Source organism: Suhomyces tanzawaensis, assembly GCF_001661415.1.
Source record: "Suhomyces tanzawaensis NRRL Y-17324 unplaced genomic scaffold CANTAscaffold_1, whole genome shotgun sequence".
Taxonomy (NCBI): Eukaryota; Fungi; Ascomycota; class Pichiomycetes; order Serinales; family Debaryomycetaceae; genus Suhomyces; species Suhomyces tanzawaensis.
The window spans coordinates 2,536,371-2,550,724 of NW_017963636.1; the positions used below are offsets into that span (position 1 = coordinate 2,536,371).

General features: G+C 46.5%; 6 protein-coding genes and 1 non-coding gene across 7 annotated transcripts; 2 read left to right on the forward strand and 5 right to left on the reverse strand.

Annotated features, from left to right (window-relative positions):
• Window positions 1–1,213: 1,213 nt before the first annotated feature.
• On the reverse strand, window positions 1,214–3,001 carry FGR29 (Fgr29p; the record flags this gene model as incomplete). Its single annotated transcript, XM_020208793.1, has 3 exons — window positions 1,214–1,366; window positions 1,430–2,111; window positions 2,205–3,001. Coding segments are annotated over 3 exons (1,632 nt in total), but the record flags the coding sequence as incomplete, so codon positions are not given.
• Window positions 3,002–4,282: 1,281 nt separating this feature from the next.
• On the reverse strand, window positions 4,283–7,411 carry RAD1 (ssDNA endodeoxyribonuclease; the record flags this gene model as incomplete). Its single annotated transcript, XM_020206507.1, has 1 exon — window positions 4,283–7,411. The coding sequence occupies one exon, from the start codon at window positions 7,409–7,411 to the stop codon at window positions 4,283–4,285; it is 3,129 nt and encodes a 1,042-aa protein (XP_020067571.1).
• A 314-nt stretch (window positions 7,412–7,725) lies between these two features.
• NCE4 (Nce4p) lies at window positions 7,726–8,295 on the forward strand (the record flags this gene model as incomplete). Its single annotated transcript, XM_020209070.1, has 1 exon — window positions 7,726–8,295. The coding sequence occupies one exon, from the start codon at window positions 7,726–7,728 to the stop codon at window positions 8,293–8,295; it is 570 nt and encodes a 189-aa protein (XP_020067572.1).
• A 250-nt stretch (window positions 8,296–8,545) lies between these two features.
• CANTADRAFT_146341 (methylenetetrahydrofolate reductase (NAD(P)H)) lies at window positions 8,546–10,892 on the reverse strand. The gene has a single exon (XM_020206311.1). It carries the CDS (start codon window positions 10,719–10,721, stop codon window positions 8,796–8,798), a length of 1,926 nt encoding a protein of 641 aa, XP_020067573.1. The 5' UTR covers window positions 10,722–10,892; the 3' UTR covers window positions 8,546–8,795.
• A 171-nt stretch (window positions 10,893–11,063) lies between these two features.
• CANTADRAFT_43925 (uncharacterized protein) lies at window positions 11,064–11,858 on the reverse strand (the record flags this gene model as incomplete). Its single annotated transcript, XM_020209028.1, has 1 exon — window positions 11,064–11,858. The coding sequence occupies one exon, from the start codon at window positions 11,856–11,858 to the stop codon at window positions 11,064–11,066; it is 795 nt and encodes a 264-aa protein (XP_020067574.1).
• Window positions 11,859–12,590: 732 nt separating this feature from the next.
• On the forward strand, window positions 12,591–13,631 carry MDH1-3 (malate dehydrogenase; the record flags this gene model as incomplete). The annotated part of the gene is made up of 1 exon (XM_020209250.1): window positions 12,591–13,631. The coding sequence occupies one exon, from the start codon at window positions 12,591–12,593 to the stop codon at window positions 13,629–13,631; it is 1,041 nt and encodes a 346-aa protein (XP_020067575.1).
• A 147-nt stretch (window positions 13,632–13,778) lies between these two features.
• Window positions 13,779–13,871, reverse strand: CANTADRAFT_t27. Its single transcript has one exon. It is a non-coding gene; the product is annotated as a tRNA-Val (tRNA).
• Window positions 13,872–14,354: the final 483 nt, after the last annotated feature.

Genomic DNA, 14,354 nt, shown 5'->3' on the forward strand with positions numbered 1-14,354 from the left:
AGGTTGGGCAGCAGACAGGCAGCAGACAGGGAGCAGACAGGGAGCAGTCAGAGGCAGGTAGACGTCAGACAGTGAGGTGTCAGACACCAATTACTCAGCGTTCCAGGGAGTGAGCTCCATTGAACTCCTCTTCATTGGCGTGCTGGAACTGCTGCTCGCCCTTCGCTGCGCACCCCCGCCGCCCAAGACAGCCCGTTGGGGTTCCCAATCGGTTTCCAGTTAAAGGGGTGGCTTATCGTGCTAAGCCCTTGGATGGTGGTGGCCGAAACCCCGCGAAAACCATTCCCGAGGCTCGGAAATCTGGTTGGATGTTGCCAGGCGCACCGCACCGCACTGCTACTCACTACGGGGCCGTGGGGGGCCGTGGGGGACATGCTAGTAGTGATTCGAGCACCAGGAGCTCTTATTTCATCTATAAATCTAAGAATTGGCGGATATCCTCGTACAGCTCCAGAACGGGGCTGCTGGCCGTCGCAGGGTGGCTCTTATCAACCGCAATGTTCTCTCCAAGCCCCGAGACTGAAAAATTCGGGGGGTGGTGAAAATATCATGGTGCTCTAACCTTAATTTGCCCCGCCAGGGCCTAGAAGCTATGGTCAGAGTCGCCTGAAGGGAGATTGTAGACGTCTTCGCTGGTGTCGCTGTGGGTGTGGATGATGCTGCTGTCACTGTCGTCGCCTTGGATGGTTTCGTTGAAACTATCCATGCTGGCGCGATTGACCAAGAGCTCTTCCAATCGCTTGAGCCGCTCCAATATCTCCTCTTCATTGCCTTGCCAGCTGCGAGCACCTCCCTTGACAACCAAGGTGTTGCTCAGCCCGTTATCGGTGGTGTATTGACGTGTTTCACTGTTATTAGTCCGTACCTTCTCGAGAACCGTGTTGCTAGGCGGCTCTCCCATTGACACCGTGCTGACCTTGCTCCGTAACGTTCCCTTGGACCCACGAGCCATTTTCTTGGGTCTGGCAAACCCTCCATTTTCGATCTGGCTGTATCTTCGTCCATACAGATTGCCGTTGGTCAATTGCCGCAACACCGAGTTCTTGCGCGACCTCATTAGGAGAATACTGATGTCATCGTTTTCCTCGTCTTCAGCCATCAACACCTCCTCATCGACGACGTCGTCGATGCCCTCAATGACCCCAAATTCGTGTTGGTACGGTGAGTTGGTATTGTCCAACCGTTTATGCATGGTTTCCAAATTGATTAAGTCGGTGTCCTGGTAGAAGTCGTTGGTTTTTGTCAAAAACGTGTAGTTTTTCAACTCGTTCCCGAGATTGACCTTTTGCTGGTAGAGCCGGGCAAACACAATCTTCTCGTATACAAAAATCATTATGATGATGGGAAACTTGAATACGTTGAGAATCTCATACAACCTCATCAGCATGAAGTGCCTGGCAGTTTTAATGATGGACAGGTTCTTTCCTACCTGATGCTTTTTCTGTTCGTTCAACTGTGACACCTTGAAATATAATATTAAGTTCACCGTTTTGAAATAGTTGAACTCGTCGTGATTATTGTTATTGACCTTGGCAAATACCCCACTGAGCACAATCGCCAATATGGATCCTATAATAAACTGGATTAAAAATAAGTACCCCATGATAATAACCTTACCTAAGTTGTTATAGTTTTTCCAATTATTCCAGACGGCAGGCGTGAAACCGAAAAAGATCTTGACCATACTGAACAAAACATCCAATTTACTCATGTTATTCGAAAGAGTAAGAAAACTGAAGTAGAACCCACTGATCAAGGAGAAAAAAAGGCAAATGAGACCCATTAAGTTCCATGCCATTTTTTTGAAAGACACCATGATCATATTGAAAAATTGGTAGTTGTTGAACACAGACAAGGTTCTTGGCAACAAGATTATAGAAATCAAGCTGAAGGAGTCGGAGAAGTAGTTGGGATAAACAAACTTCATCACAAACGAAATGTTGATCAATATGATCAAAATAAAGTCCAAATAGTTCCAAATGATTTTCTTGAAGAGAATGAACTCGATGTTGAGGATCTTCAAGAGAAACTCGATGTTGAAGTTGAGGCCGAGAATCCAGAACAGGACCTCGATTATGCGTAAGAAGAGCACATGGCTGTATGGTTGTATGCTAGCTAGATGGGAGTATCCATCGTAGTCGTCGTCGTCTCGATCTCCTTGATCGATGTGGTCTTTGTTCAAAATGAGAATGAAGTAGAGTAACATGAAGAACAAGAGCTTGAGGTTTATCACCAACGACTGGTACTTGGGCACGATGTTCGATCTTTTTATGATGTTGTTGAAGGTGATTTTGTTGTATTTGTAGTTGATGATGTCGTGGTTCAACAACCCCAGCTCTTCCGATTCGTTCTGGAAGAACTGGACCCCGCTTTCGAACGACTTGAGGATGAGCTCTCCGTTGTAGAACTTGTCTAGAGCTCGAACGATAACTGGCTGCGACAAGAACTTTTTGGACTTGGAGAGCACGCTCAACTCCAAGGTGTTGAACAGGTACCGCAGGTCCTCGGCAAAGAGGTCGTTGTTCAAGGGAGCGATGAAGAGCAGGTTGATGCGGGTGAACGACTTGAATTCCTTGAGCAAGCGGATGGCCAACAACTCGCAGAGATTGGCCTTGGTGGTCAAGAGTTCGAACACGATAAGGTTGTTTTCCGACTGGATAAGGTACTCGTACCGCAAGAGCAAGAGAATGAAGAGGAGGCACTCCAGAGGCTCGTCCTCGGCTGTGTCGCCAGAGTATCTGGCTGTCCCTTTGGAGAACCCAGAATTGCTCTTCTGGGGCCCGAATTTGGGTGTCTGGTCGACTGCCAGTGGCACCGAAGGAAGCACACGGGCAATCCTGGCTGCCACTGCCTTTTTATCTGCCCATTTGGTGATCCGTTCCGTGATGGGTTTGACCAAGGTGCAATGGATCTCGGGGGTTTTGAGCTGGTCGTACTTGAGAGCCAACGTCACTCGCTTGTTGAGGAGCTTCTGGACCTGGAAGTACAAGTGCTTGAACTCGAGGTACTTGTACTTCTCCTTGGTGCCAGGGGTGGGAGCAGCCGTGCCAGGCTTTCTGGTGATGCTGAAGTCACGATGCCTCATGGAGATGGAAATGCAAGGATGGAGAGGGCTGGTGGAGATGTCGACACAGATGGTGCCACGAATACTGGAGGCCTTACGAAGAGCAACGAACGGGTAGTGTCATCTCTTTAGCTGGGCTACCCCATTATTTCTCCAGAAACGGTTTATCCTGCAAACTGCCTGTTTTCGCAGTTTGTAAACATGGCCTGGGGCTGCGACGTGCAGCTAGTGGCACACGAGCAACGACGTCACGGGAAACAGGTCTGGTGCCGAGGCTAGTGCGGGTCATCACGGGGTGTAGAAGGAAGTGTAGTAGCGTTGCGAAGTACTGGTGGGAAGAGCATTTTAGTGGTAGTGGTTGTGGTGGTGGTTGTGGTGGTGTTTTGCGGTTTGTATGTTATTGTAGGCCTATTCGCAGTTTGTTTGCCTGTGGGATACTCAGCGTTGCGAGCTCACGCCTTGTTTACGATGATAAAAACAGAACAGTTGCAGTACAAACGAGGGTGGTGGAGGGGCGGTGCGCTACATGGAAGGATTTAGCAGTGGGAGCAGCAAGAGCTGACTGGAGCTCCGTGGACTGTGTCTGGTGTGTAGTGTCTGTCTGAGTTTTCGCACTGGAACTGGCTGCGCAGTGTCGGGTTTGGGTGCAAGAAAGTGTCTGAAGCGAGATCTGGAAGGCAGCGCAAATTGGACTTATTGAATGGCCCTCTGGGATATACTTGCGTGTTTACTGGCTTTCTGGGAGAATTGGCACTGTATCTTATTGCATGGCAGTACTGAACAACTCGATCAAACTGATCGGTGCTGGAACAAATGGATTTTTTACTCGTGAGTGACAGGGAGGTTCATGGTATTCATTTTTGGATTCAGTTTTATCCAAAACATTGGGTGAACATCGGAAATATGTTCCAATTCGGATAACTCTGTTGTATCCCGAGTAACTTGGCCAGCATGGTCACATTAATCTAGACTATATTTTATGCAGTTCATTCTTCTGATGCAACATTGGGGAGTTCCAGTAGCACTGCCTATGAGAACCGAGGAGGCAGAAAATGGATATCCAGCCACCAGAAGATTGGTTCAACTATACGATTTCTTACAATTTGAGTCTTCCTTCCTACTGTATTCAAATGTAAGAAAGGCTACATGCAACAAGATTGGTTTACAGTATTTTGTTCTCCTTCCCAAATTTAGTTATCTCTTTCTATATGCCTTTACCTAACTAATAGTCTTGTTAATGAAATTATATGCCTTTCGACCATTTTCAAGTCCCAATATCTCCAAAAATTGTTCCTTGCTGAGCTCGACCAACTTCTCGATGCTTTGCACTTTTTGCACAATCAAATGGTAGTTTGCAGCGTTAATACCCGGGATGTTCTGTATAAAATCAATAGGATCATCGTTAAAAACCGGAGGACCTCCATCCTCAGTTACCACGGCTCTGTTTACACCCTTATCTAATGCCTCCCCCACATCTGGTTCTTCTTGATTAGCCTTCAACTGTACGAATATTTGTGCTGTTTCATATGGAGAAGAAGACCATATAATCTTCAATTTCGGGAACGAAAGAAGCAACAGAACTATCTTGGATTGTATATTTTGCCGGATCGATTGATCTGCAATGGGGTTGGTAGGATTAATCTTTTGAAATCTAGACTCGGAAAATGGCTCCAATGAAAACGATTTATTCTCATCAAATTCAATCAATAAAGTGGGCAACTCATAGTGACGAAACATTTGCTCACACTGCTGGTACAACCTACCACTCTTGAAACTGGAAACCAAATCGGGAATGGACTTTCTTTCAACACAGATTTTTGGGGACACAATGTAATCACCCACCGTAATCATACATGGAATCACTTTGATTCCTGAACGATACAATAAATTGGGCAAGGAAGATCTGAACTCTCTGACATCAACAATCACTCTCAATTCATCGTTTTCAGTTCTGAAATTGGCCCCTCCTGCGATTCTGGTGTTGAGTACCCTATTCTTGTTCAAGTGAAACTTATAATTGTCGTCTGCGGTTTCGAAATGTTTACTCAAACTAGCCTTTTCTCTGATTAATCTTGAAAATGATTCCTTTTCCTTCTTAATTCCTAGCAAATGTTTTTCTTCTTCAACCGAGGTGCCATAGTACATTAGATATGCCTTTGCTGGGTTGTCTTTGTTGATTTCCTGATATATCTCGACTCTTCTGGTAAACGACAAATTGGGCTCATACATCACAATATAAGAAGGTGATATTTCCTGTAAAAGTGCATCGTTGTTTCTTTCATTATAGCTCTGTATTATGATTTGATCTTCTTTGTTGACATGATCAAATTTTAGGTGAATTCCCCATTCTCCATTGTCTGCAAACTCCGGCATTAAAAAACTGTTAGCCATTTCTTCCAACTCATTTGGTGCAGTTACACGTTCATCATCAATTTCCTCCTCGTCTTCTGCTGCCTGTAAATTCTTTAAAATGGTAGCGTCAACCTCAGCGGCCTCTGTATTCTTCTCCGAATTAGACCCTGAATAGAGCTTAGAAACCCTTGCACTTGCTGAAGCTCCTCTGGCTCTTCTTCTTGAGCTGACAGGTTGCCCATTTCTAGTGAATGTCTTTGATGTGTGGAGTTCATCTGCCTCTGGAGTCTTGCTTCCTTCTTCGGGGGCTGCGTCCAACTCAGTGTTGATTTTTTTCACTAGTGAGCTAACTTCTTTCCACGCCAAGTATCCTTTCAATTTTTGAACCATGTATTTCCGTGAACTGAACCGTCTCTTTCCTGTCATGCGATTGACTTCTGCCTTCATATCTTTCAACAAATACCCTAGCTGTTCTACACTATGGGGATTGGAGCACATGATCAAAATAGGTCCTTGGTTCTTCACATTGGAAACTGCTTTCTCGTGGAGAATGTCATCTAAAAGTAGCCCAAGTTGCTCCCATTTGGGCAACTCTTCGAGAAGATACTCTTCCGTAACTTCGACATCTGCAGTTTCACTTGGGTTTTCTTGGTTATCTTCGACATCAATCACTTCTTGTCTTCTTTTCTCAACACTTATTTTGCCCAACGCTCTATCTCTAGAAAATGCAATGATTGTATTGGAGTCGTCTAAATTCAACCATGGACTCATGGATGCATTCATGCCACCCGAGCGAGCATGTCTGATATTCAGATCCACAATTCCTTGGACCATTTGGTAAAAGCTCACCGAATCCATGCTGACCAAATAATTCAACATATCTGTCAAAACCCCCAAATCATACACAAGCTGCCTAGAGGTGTATGTTAGTCTATGCCACTGACTATTGACCGACATTCGGATCCTTCTCACAAAATGTGGATCGTGAGCGTTTTCCATATCCCAGTACTCAGTAGCCAAGTCTGAGTTATGCCGTTTCAACTCCTGGAGACATGCCTGGATACAAGACAAGATGGCTGATTGAATCTTTGTCATTTTGTATGTGAATTTTGTATTAATTTCTGTGACTGACCTGCGCTTGAGGATTTCTTCTCGCACCCGGTTCAGGATGCCCTTGTCGATGTAATTCAAGCACTGACTGACCTCCAACCGGAAACGGGGCCAGAGAAACGCGTTGGGGACTCTGAGCATCTTGAGGGTTGTGGCCAAGGGGGTGAACCCTGTGATGGACTCTGGCTCGTCTGATATCGCCTTGACAAAGCCCCAGTCGTTGGTGTCTCTGTAAATGCTGATGACAAAGGCGTCGCTGGAGGTTTCCTTGATCCTTTCTGCGTGGAGCACGTAGAGCCCCGTAATGTCGTTTGGCGACAACAACCCCGAGAGCAAGTCCACCACCAACACACGTGCTGTGATCGATATGATGCCTCCCTTGAGGTAAGTGTCTTTACGCTTGCTGGAGGTGTTGTGAGACTCGCTGGAGATCTCCACGAATTGAGGCTCTTCTTCGTCGTCCATACTCTCGTCGAGCCAGTGCAATTCGACCAACGACTCTCTGATACGGCTAACCTCATCCTCTGTGATGTTGAGCACGAAGATAAGGCTCCTCTTCTCGATGGGAGCGCCATCTCCGTGCTGGAGAGTGACGCACGACGAGCTGAGGGCATGGAGAAGATTGGCACTGATGACGTCCCACCCGAGCCCTCGTCCTAGGATGAGCAACCCGTCCTTGGTGAGCATGTCCTCGATGATTTCCTGTTGGTACTTGAGGGGTAGCGTGCACGAGATGGTCCTTTCAGGGTAGACAGGAACGATTTCTGGCTGATGGAACTCCACACCAATTTCGCCTGACTGAATGGGAACCGTGATTGAAGCTTGCGACTGGACCGAAGCCAACGGCCTGGGGCCTTGGTCCTCGTCCTCGACAAACAACGACATATTAATGGTCTCAAGCAGTGATCTATGTGGTTAGTGCTAGACTCCATATCTCGCAACCGATTTCCATAGTGGCGCACGTGACCAGATATGGATCTTAGTCTCTGCGGCTAGCAACTGATCAACTGTCAGATTACTCTACGCCACCTCGTTAAAAGGTCATTTTTCCAACCACAGTACGCGTAACAGCTCAAGGAAGTGCCTCCAGCGGTCAAGAACAACAGAAAGTCCCAAAATTCCAAACTTCCAGACACTAATTTCTCATTGAGTCAGAACCCTCCTGCGCCAGCAAGTCGCCTGCACGTCAAACCGAGTCCATGGCCGAAGCCAGCAGAAACACGTTCAATTGCAAGGATGTGGGCAAGAAAGCACTCGAAAAGCCGGTGCTTTTCCACATCATACACGTCTCCAACATCTCCAAATCACGCTTGAACCAGCTCGATGAGTGGAAGGAGTTTGACAACCCCAACAACGTGGCAGTGGACCGTCTCACCAAATCCAGGAAAATCCGTACAGACAACTACATCATCCGCGAGGTCAATATGGAAGAAGATGCTCCTTCTGCTACTTCCAATCAGACGGGGTTTGACACTTACAAGTTGTTGTTACGAGACAGTGCCAACAACTACTGCTACGGCTACGAATTCAAGGGTCCTCTTCCATTTCTCAGAACTGGCAGTCTGGGAACTCCGCTTGGTGTTCCTTTGGGTGGGCGATTGGTGGTGAAAAAGGGCACATTGGTACAGAATGGTGTGCTACTTTTGACCAGACAAGGGTGCGACTATTTGGGTGTGGACTCCAACGATACCGAGCTAATCAACCAGTTGAATGATGGCGTTGTTCAGAAGTACATTGCTATGTTGGAAGCCGAATTGAAAGCCAGTTGAATGTGTGCCGAGAGTCAGCTGAACAGAACTCCATAAACCAAGGCCAAAAATTCAAATACTGAATATCAACTGGATGACAGTTAATTATAATTACTATCTTATGTATAGTTACTTCTTGGATACTTTTCAGCTAGAAGTGCAGGTTGAAGCTGATTTCAAATCGGCCCAAGTTGTTATGGCGGGTCATGGCGGCAAGCACGCTTTCAAGTTATTGGGATTACTTTGAGGTGCGAAGCACAGCTTAAGGGACTCTCGAAGTGTGGTGCACACTTACGAGTTAATGGGATTCTCATTGAGGGTGTAACATTATTGAATCCAGTGCTACACTTGAGTCTACTCATCCTCCATGTTAAGGTTATTTGCTATTATGTGTATTATTACAGTAGGTATTGACCGTGGATCATCTGATAGAAGCAGAAGCATGGATTCTCTAACAAGACATCCAAGATATCCGAGGTTTCAACGACCGAATGCTCTTAAAGCTTCCACTTCTGTACTAGTTATTCATTCAACAACAAGTCCCACAATCCAGTCTCCTGCTTGAAATTGTGGTAAACAATACTGACTAAGTAGTAGTTTTGCCTTATGTCACTCAAAAACTTGAAGGATTCTTCGTCTTTCTTGAAGCACTTAGACCAGTCCAGCCACAAATTGAACGCCTCCTCATTCCACACTTTGAAAGAGTCGAAGTCAATCACAGTGGGCTGTAATACCTCCTTCAGTGGGAAGACACCCCAAGTTATGGCACTTCTGCTTATATGAGGGTTTGCTGGATCGATGCGGAGATTCGACTCGATGTTTCCCGTAGCATCACCCAAGTAGTAGGTGATAGTTTTCTCTTCAATGTGGTTTGCTAATTTAGGAAGTAATTTTGTTTCCCATTCTTCCTTGGGAATGAAAATTTCTATGAATGATTTTTGATAAACAAAACCGTTGGTAGGACCCCATCCAAAGATCTTGTCAGACGAGGGGCACCCATTAACGGAAGGCTGGGAAGACAACGAAAACCAGCCCCTTTCATTTAATTGTAAGAGTTCCTCCTGGATCAAAGCGGTCTCAGATGACAAACCAGTGTCGACCCATGGTAACACATCGATTTTTCCAAGTAAATAGTTGACGAAAATCTTGGACAAATCCTTTTTGGAGGTGGGACTGCCCCAGTTTCTGATGGCCTCTTGTGGAGATGAGATCTTTAAGTTTGGACCGTAAGCATCAAAATCACCATATGCGGGAGAGGTAGAGTCACCGTATCTACCGTTGGTGAATTCGTCCCAAGTGGCGTCCTTGCCCAATGCACCTTTACCCCTACTGATGTCAACCAATAGCTTTTTGTCGTTTAACAATGCCTTGCTGACGAGAGATCTTTGTGCGTTGACCACTTCGTTATCGTTAACTATCGAAGATTGTCTTCTCTTGGGCCCTTGGATCACCGCAATGTCATTTTCTTCATCGTCAGAGGCAATGGCGTCTTCTAAGTTCATACCCGAGGATGGGGCCTCCATTATAGGTCTCAAGATGGATGATTTTTGTAGTATAGATGCAACAGCCTTTTCCAAGTTCAAACAGTAGAAATGGTACCCCTGGATTCTTCCATCGGTTTTCGAGTCGATTTCGTCGATCAATTCGGTGACAATATCAATGCCGATGCTTTTGATCAAGTCGTCGTTGTGGATCGACGACTTGAGTCTGTCCTCGACAGCCTTGGGGATGGAGGCATGTGACAATTTGGAGGCTCTTTGGAACACCAGGTAAGTGGTGATAGGCATCAACCCTGGGATCAAGGTGATATCTTTCAACTGGGGGTATGATCTGAGAAGCTGTTCGTACTGCAAGAACTTGGCTCCGTCGAAGAACAACTGGGAAATGATGTAGTCGGCACCTGCCTCAACCTTTTCGATCAAGTAGGGAATATCTCTGGTTGGACTCTGCTCTGGTTGGCCAGAACCAGATCCGTCCACATGTCCTTCCGGGTAGCCTGCCACTCCGATACAAAAATAGTCCCCGTAGTGGGACTTGATGTATCTCACCAAGTCCACAGCACTGTTAAAGTCGCAGTTGGGGGTCCAGTACTCCTGGGTTCTGGGAGGGTCTCCTCTGAGGGCCAAGATGTTTCTGATGCCTGCCTGCTTGGCTTTGGCAAGTGCTTGGTCGATGATCTCGCGATTGGTGTTGGTGCATGTCAAATGCAACACTGTAGTGAGTCCAAGGTGGTTCTGGCAGGTGGACGCCAAGTCCAACGACTTCTCGCTGGTCGATCCTCCAGCTCCCCACGTCACGGTGATGAAGAGCGGATTCAAGGCCAGCATCCGGTTCAATCTGGATAAGAGGTTACGGAAGCCTGCATCTGTTTTGGGAGGAAAGAACTCGAAGGAGATGAACTTCTGGCCTGGCTGGAGAGCTGCAATTCTTTCCTTGACGGTGGCCATGTTGGTGGTGGATAAAAAGTAGTTGGAGTTGGAGGCCAAATTTTGGAGATATAGATGGTGTGTAATCACGTGCCGCGCAGATCGTTGACTCGGACCCAATGATCCCCGTTAAGTGCGACGTTACAGGGAAGGTGCGAATGGCTGAGACCTAGCAGTGGATAAGTCCTGGACTATCTATTGCCACCACCAGCTCCTCATGGTTTTTCATTCAGAGTCCTAAGCTGGCTATCCATTGAAATGGAATGTTGCTATTAGTGGTAGTAAAATGTTTGCAGAGTACGCTAGTAAGGATGTCGTCCCCAGTGGTGGCCTCCACGGTTGTTCTAATATTCAATGTTATTACTATACAGCACTGTACTCGCCTCGATTGCCGTTGCCAGTGACCTTTTCCACGATTTCGCGTACAAACGCAGGTAAGCCGCGGAGAAGGTCGACAAAGTTCTCCAACACCTCCTTGAGCGCCGTCTGGAAGTCGATGGAGTTGCCCTTGTTGTACTGGAACCACGCACCCCCCACTATGTAGATGCTCAAGAACAACACCATAAAGATGAAGATCCAGGTGAACCAGCCCCACGACTCGCCGTTATCGTTGGGACGCGTGGACGGCTTGTCCTTGTGCTTGTTGTCGGTAATGCACGCGGCCTTGGTTTTGACCGACACTTGGAGCACATCGCCATCCCACTTGTCCAACTGGAACACGTCCAACGCGTCCTTGTCACCAGAGCCAGGGCAGGTGAAGGTGATTTCCGCATCCACCAAGTTCTCGCCCCAGTTGGCGTTCTTGTACCGGATCACTATGCCCTGGCTATTGTCCTTATCGAACGGCTCGTACGCCTTCTGGAGGTTGGAGTTGAACCCAATCACCTCCGACACAACCTCCTGCTTGTCCACGCTGATGGTGGTGATGCCACAAATGTCTGAGTTGCGTGGGCACTTGTCGACGCCTTCGTTGATGGTGTCACACACTCCGAAGTACCAGGTGTTGTTGGTGTGGGATGGAGGAGTATCTTTCAACACGGAAAGCGAGTGAATACCCTTGAAGGATTCGAAGTTGTATGCAGACAACTCTTTGGCGCCACAGTCGATGGCTGTGGTGCTTGCCAACAACGCCAATGCGCTGACAACTAACTTGAACATGATAGCGGGTATAGATTCAGCGGCAAACTTTTTGGCTGCTGTTGGAGCATATGCAAATGCGACACTGAGGGTGACGACATTGGGCCGCGCACGACCAAATAGTTCTATTACACTTAAGAGCAGTTATGGAAGTAGGAGCATGAATATCCAGCTCTATTCAACGACGTGGAGGAGTCGTTCCCATTAGGAAATAGAGCAAATAAAAGCGTATCAAATAATTATGCATTATTATAATCATGCTTGATATATCTGATCAATGAGGCGGACCTGTTACACCATAAATGATATTCATGAAGCTGATAATTTGCTGGCGCAACACTACCCATTGAAAATAATAATCTTGCACCTTGGTGAATTACGCCAGTTATTATGTAAACCTGTTGTAGGTAGTCCCTAACGGCCCAGCTGTCTCCCGTCAGTCCCGAGATTATTGAAAGAAATTCAGACAACGCAATAACTAGCTGATATTAGCAAATTACCTCCAGGGAAGTCTGCTTAAAACGAAACTATCTCCAGCCACAGATACTGTGGTTCGGTGTGCTCAAATCCACTCAATAGTATACTAAAGATTGTTCTCTTGACCAATATATCCAGTTCTAGAAGCGTACTGCACACAATCTCAACTCCGCGTGCCGGGTACCACGTGACTAGATCGCGGGGCCGAGGTTGCACATGCTATAACCTGCTCCGCTTCTCCACAACCGGCAATTATCCACCACTCTCTTCCTCGCCATGGTTAAAGTTACTGTCTGCGGTGCCGCTGGTGGCATTGGCCAACCCTTGTCTTTATTGTTGAAATTGAACCCCCAAGTCTCCGAGTTGGCCCTCTTTGATATTGTCAACGCCAAAGGAGTGGCTGCTGACTTGTCCCATATTTGCACTCCTGCCGTCGTCAACGGATATCAACCCGCAAACAAAGAAGACAAGACTGCCATCGTCGATGCCTTGAAGGGCTCCGACTTGGTGGTCATTCCTGCTGGTGTTCCTCGTAAGCCAGGCATGACTCGTGCTGACTTGTTCAACATCAATGCCTCTATCATCAGGGACTTGGTGGCAAACATCGGCAGAACTGCCCCAAACGCTGCTATTTTGATTATATCCAACCCTGTGAACGCCACTGTGCCCATTGCCGCTGAAGTTTTGAAGAAATTGGGCGTATTCAACCCCCGTAAGTTGTTTGGAGTCACCACCTTGGACTCCGTAAGAGCCGAGACCTTCTTGGGTGAGCTCATTGACGTGGCTCCTACCTCATTGAAGGGCAAGATCTCAGTCATCGGAGGCCACTCAGGCGACACCATCGTCCCTTTGATCAACGTCAACAGCGACATTGCCTCCAAGGTCAACAAGTTGAGCAAGTCGCAGTACGAAAAGTTCATCAACAGAGTCCAGTTCGGTGGTGACGAGGTGGTCAAAGCAAAGAATGGTGCAGGCTCAGCAACTTTGTCTATGGCCTACGCTGGCTACAGATTTGCCGAAGGTGTTTTGGACTCGTTGGCTGGCAAGCCCACCTCCACTACCACTGTTCCCGATTCTTCCTACATCTACTTGCCTGGTGTCCCAGGCGGTAAGGAATTGGCCAGCAAGTCCTTGAAAAACGTCGATTTCTTTTCCGTTCCAGTCGTGTTGGAAAACGGCCAGATCAAGTCTTTCATCAACCCTTTCGAGTCTTTGAAAGTGACTGACGACGAGAAAAAGTTGGTTGAGACTGCTTTGGGTGGTTTGGAAAGCTCCATCAAGCAAGGGTCTTCCTTCGTCCAAGGATCCAAATTGTAAGTGATTTAGAATAGTATACGATCGTTTATTTATTAGAACAATTTACTGTATGATTTCTGTCCAAATCCAAATATGTGTCATTTCCTGGAAAATTCATGTGATGCTGATAACCGAAAATGTGGGGTATGATAAGGAATGTCAAAAAATTGATCTAGCCGAGGATCGAACTCGGGGCCTTTTCGGAACTTACTGTGATATTCACTTGTAAACGAAACGTGATAGCCGCTACACCACTAAACCAAAGGTCGTAGAAGCACAAAAATCGGGGTTTTACATAGCAGCTTCTTTCCAGAAATTCAGAAGTGCTTCTGGCACCCTGTTAGCTAATAGGCAATTCATCTAGTGTTCATTTTTTCCCTAGAAAGACTTCTTGCCGATTTTTCCTTTTGAAACGTGTATTTTGCTAACTAATCATAAGAATAAATAAGAAACGAATATGAATTGCATTTTCGAAAGAAAAAATCGTCTTATCTCTATACAATTACTCTGTTGAGTAATTATGACAGCGATATACTTTTGAACTTGATACTTGTTGCGCTTCAAGTTACAGAATTAAAGAATAAATATGCCCCATTACCATTAGCGCCTCCTCGAGCTCTAACTATGTTCATAAATTGCACTTAGCTGCTAGTTCTTTTGTGCAAGGCTTTCAGTAGTTGCCAGAATTTTCGATAGAAACGAGAATACTCCAATATACAAAAGAATCCTTTCTGCTATCAATAT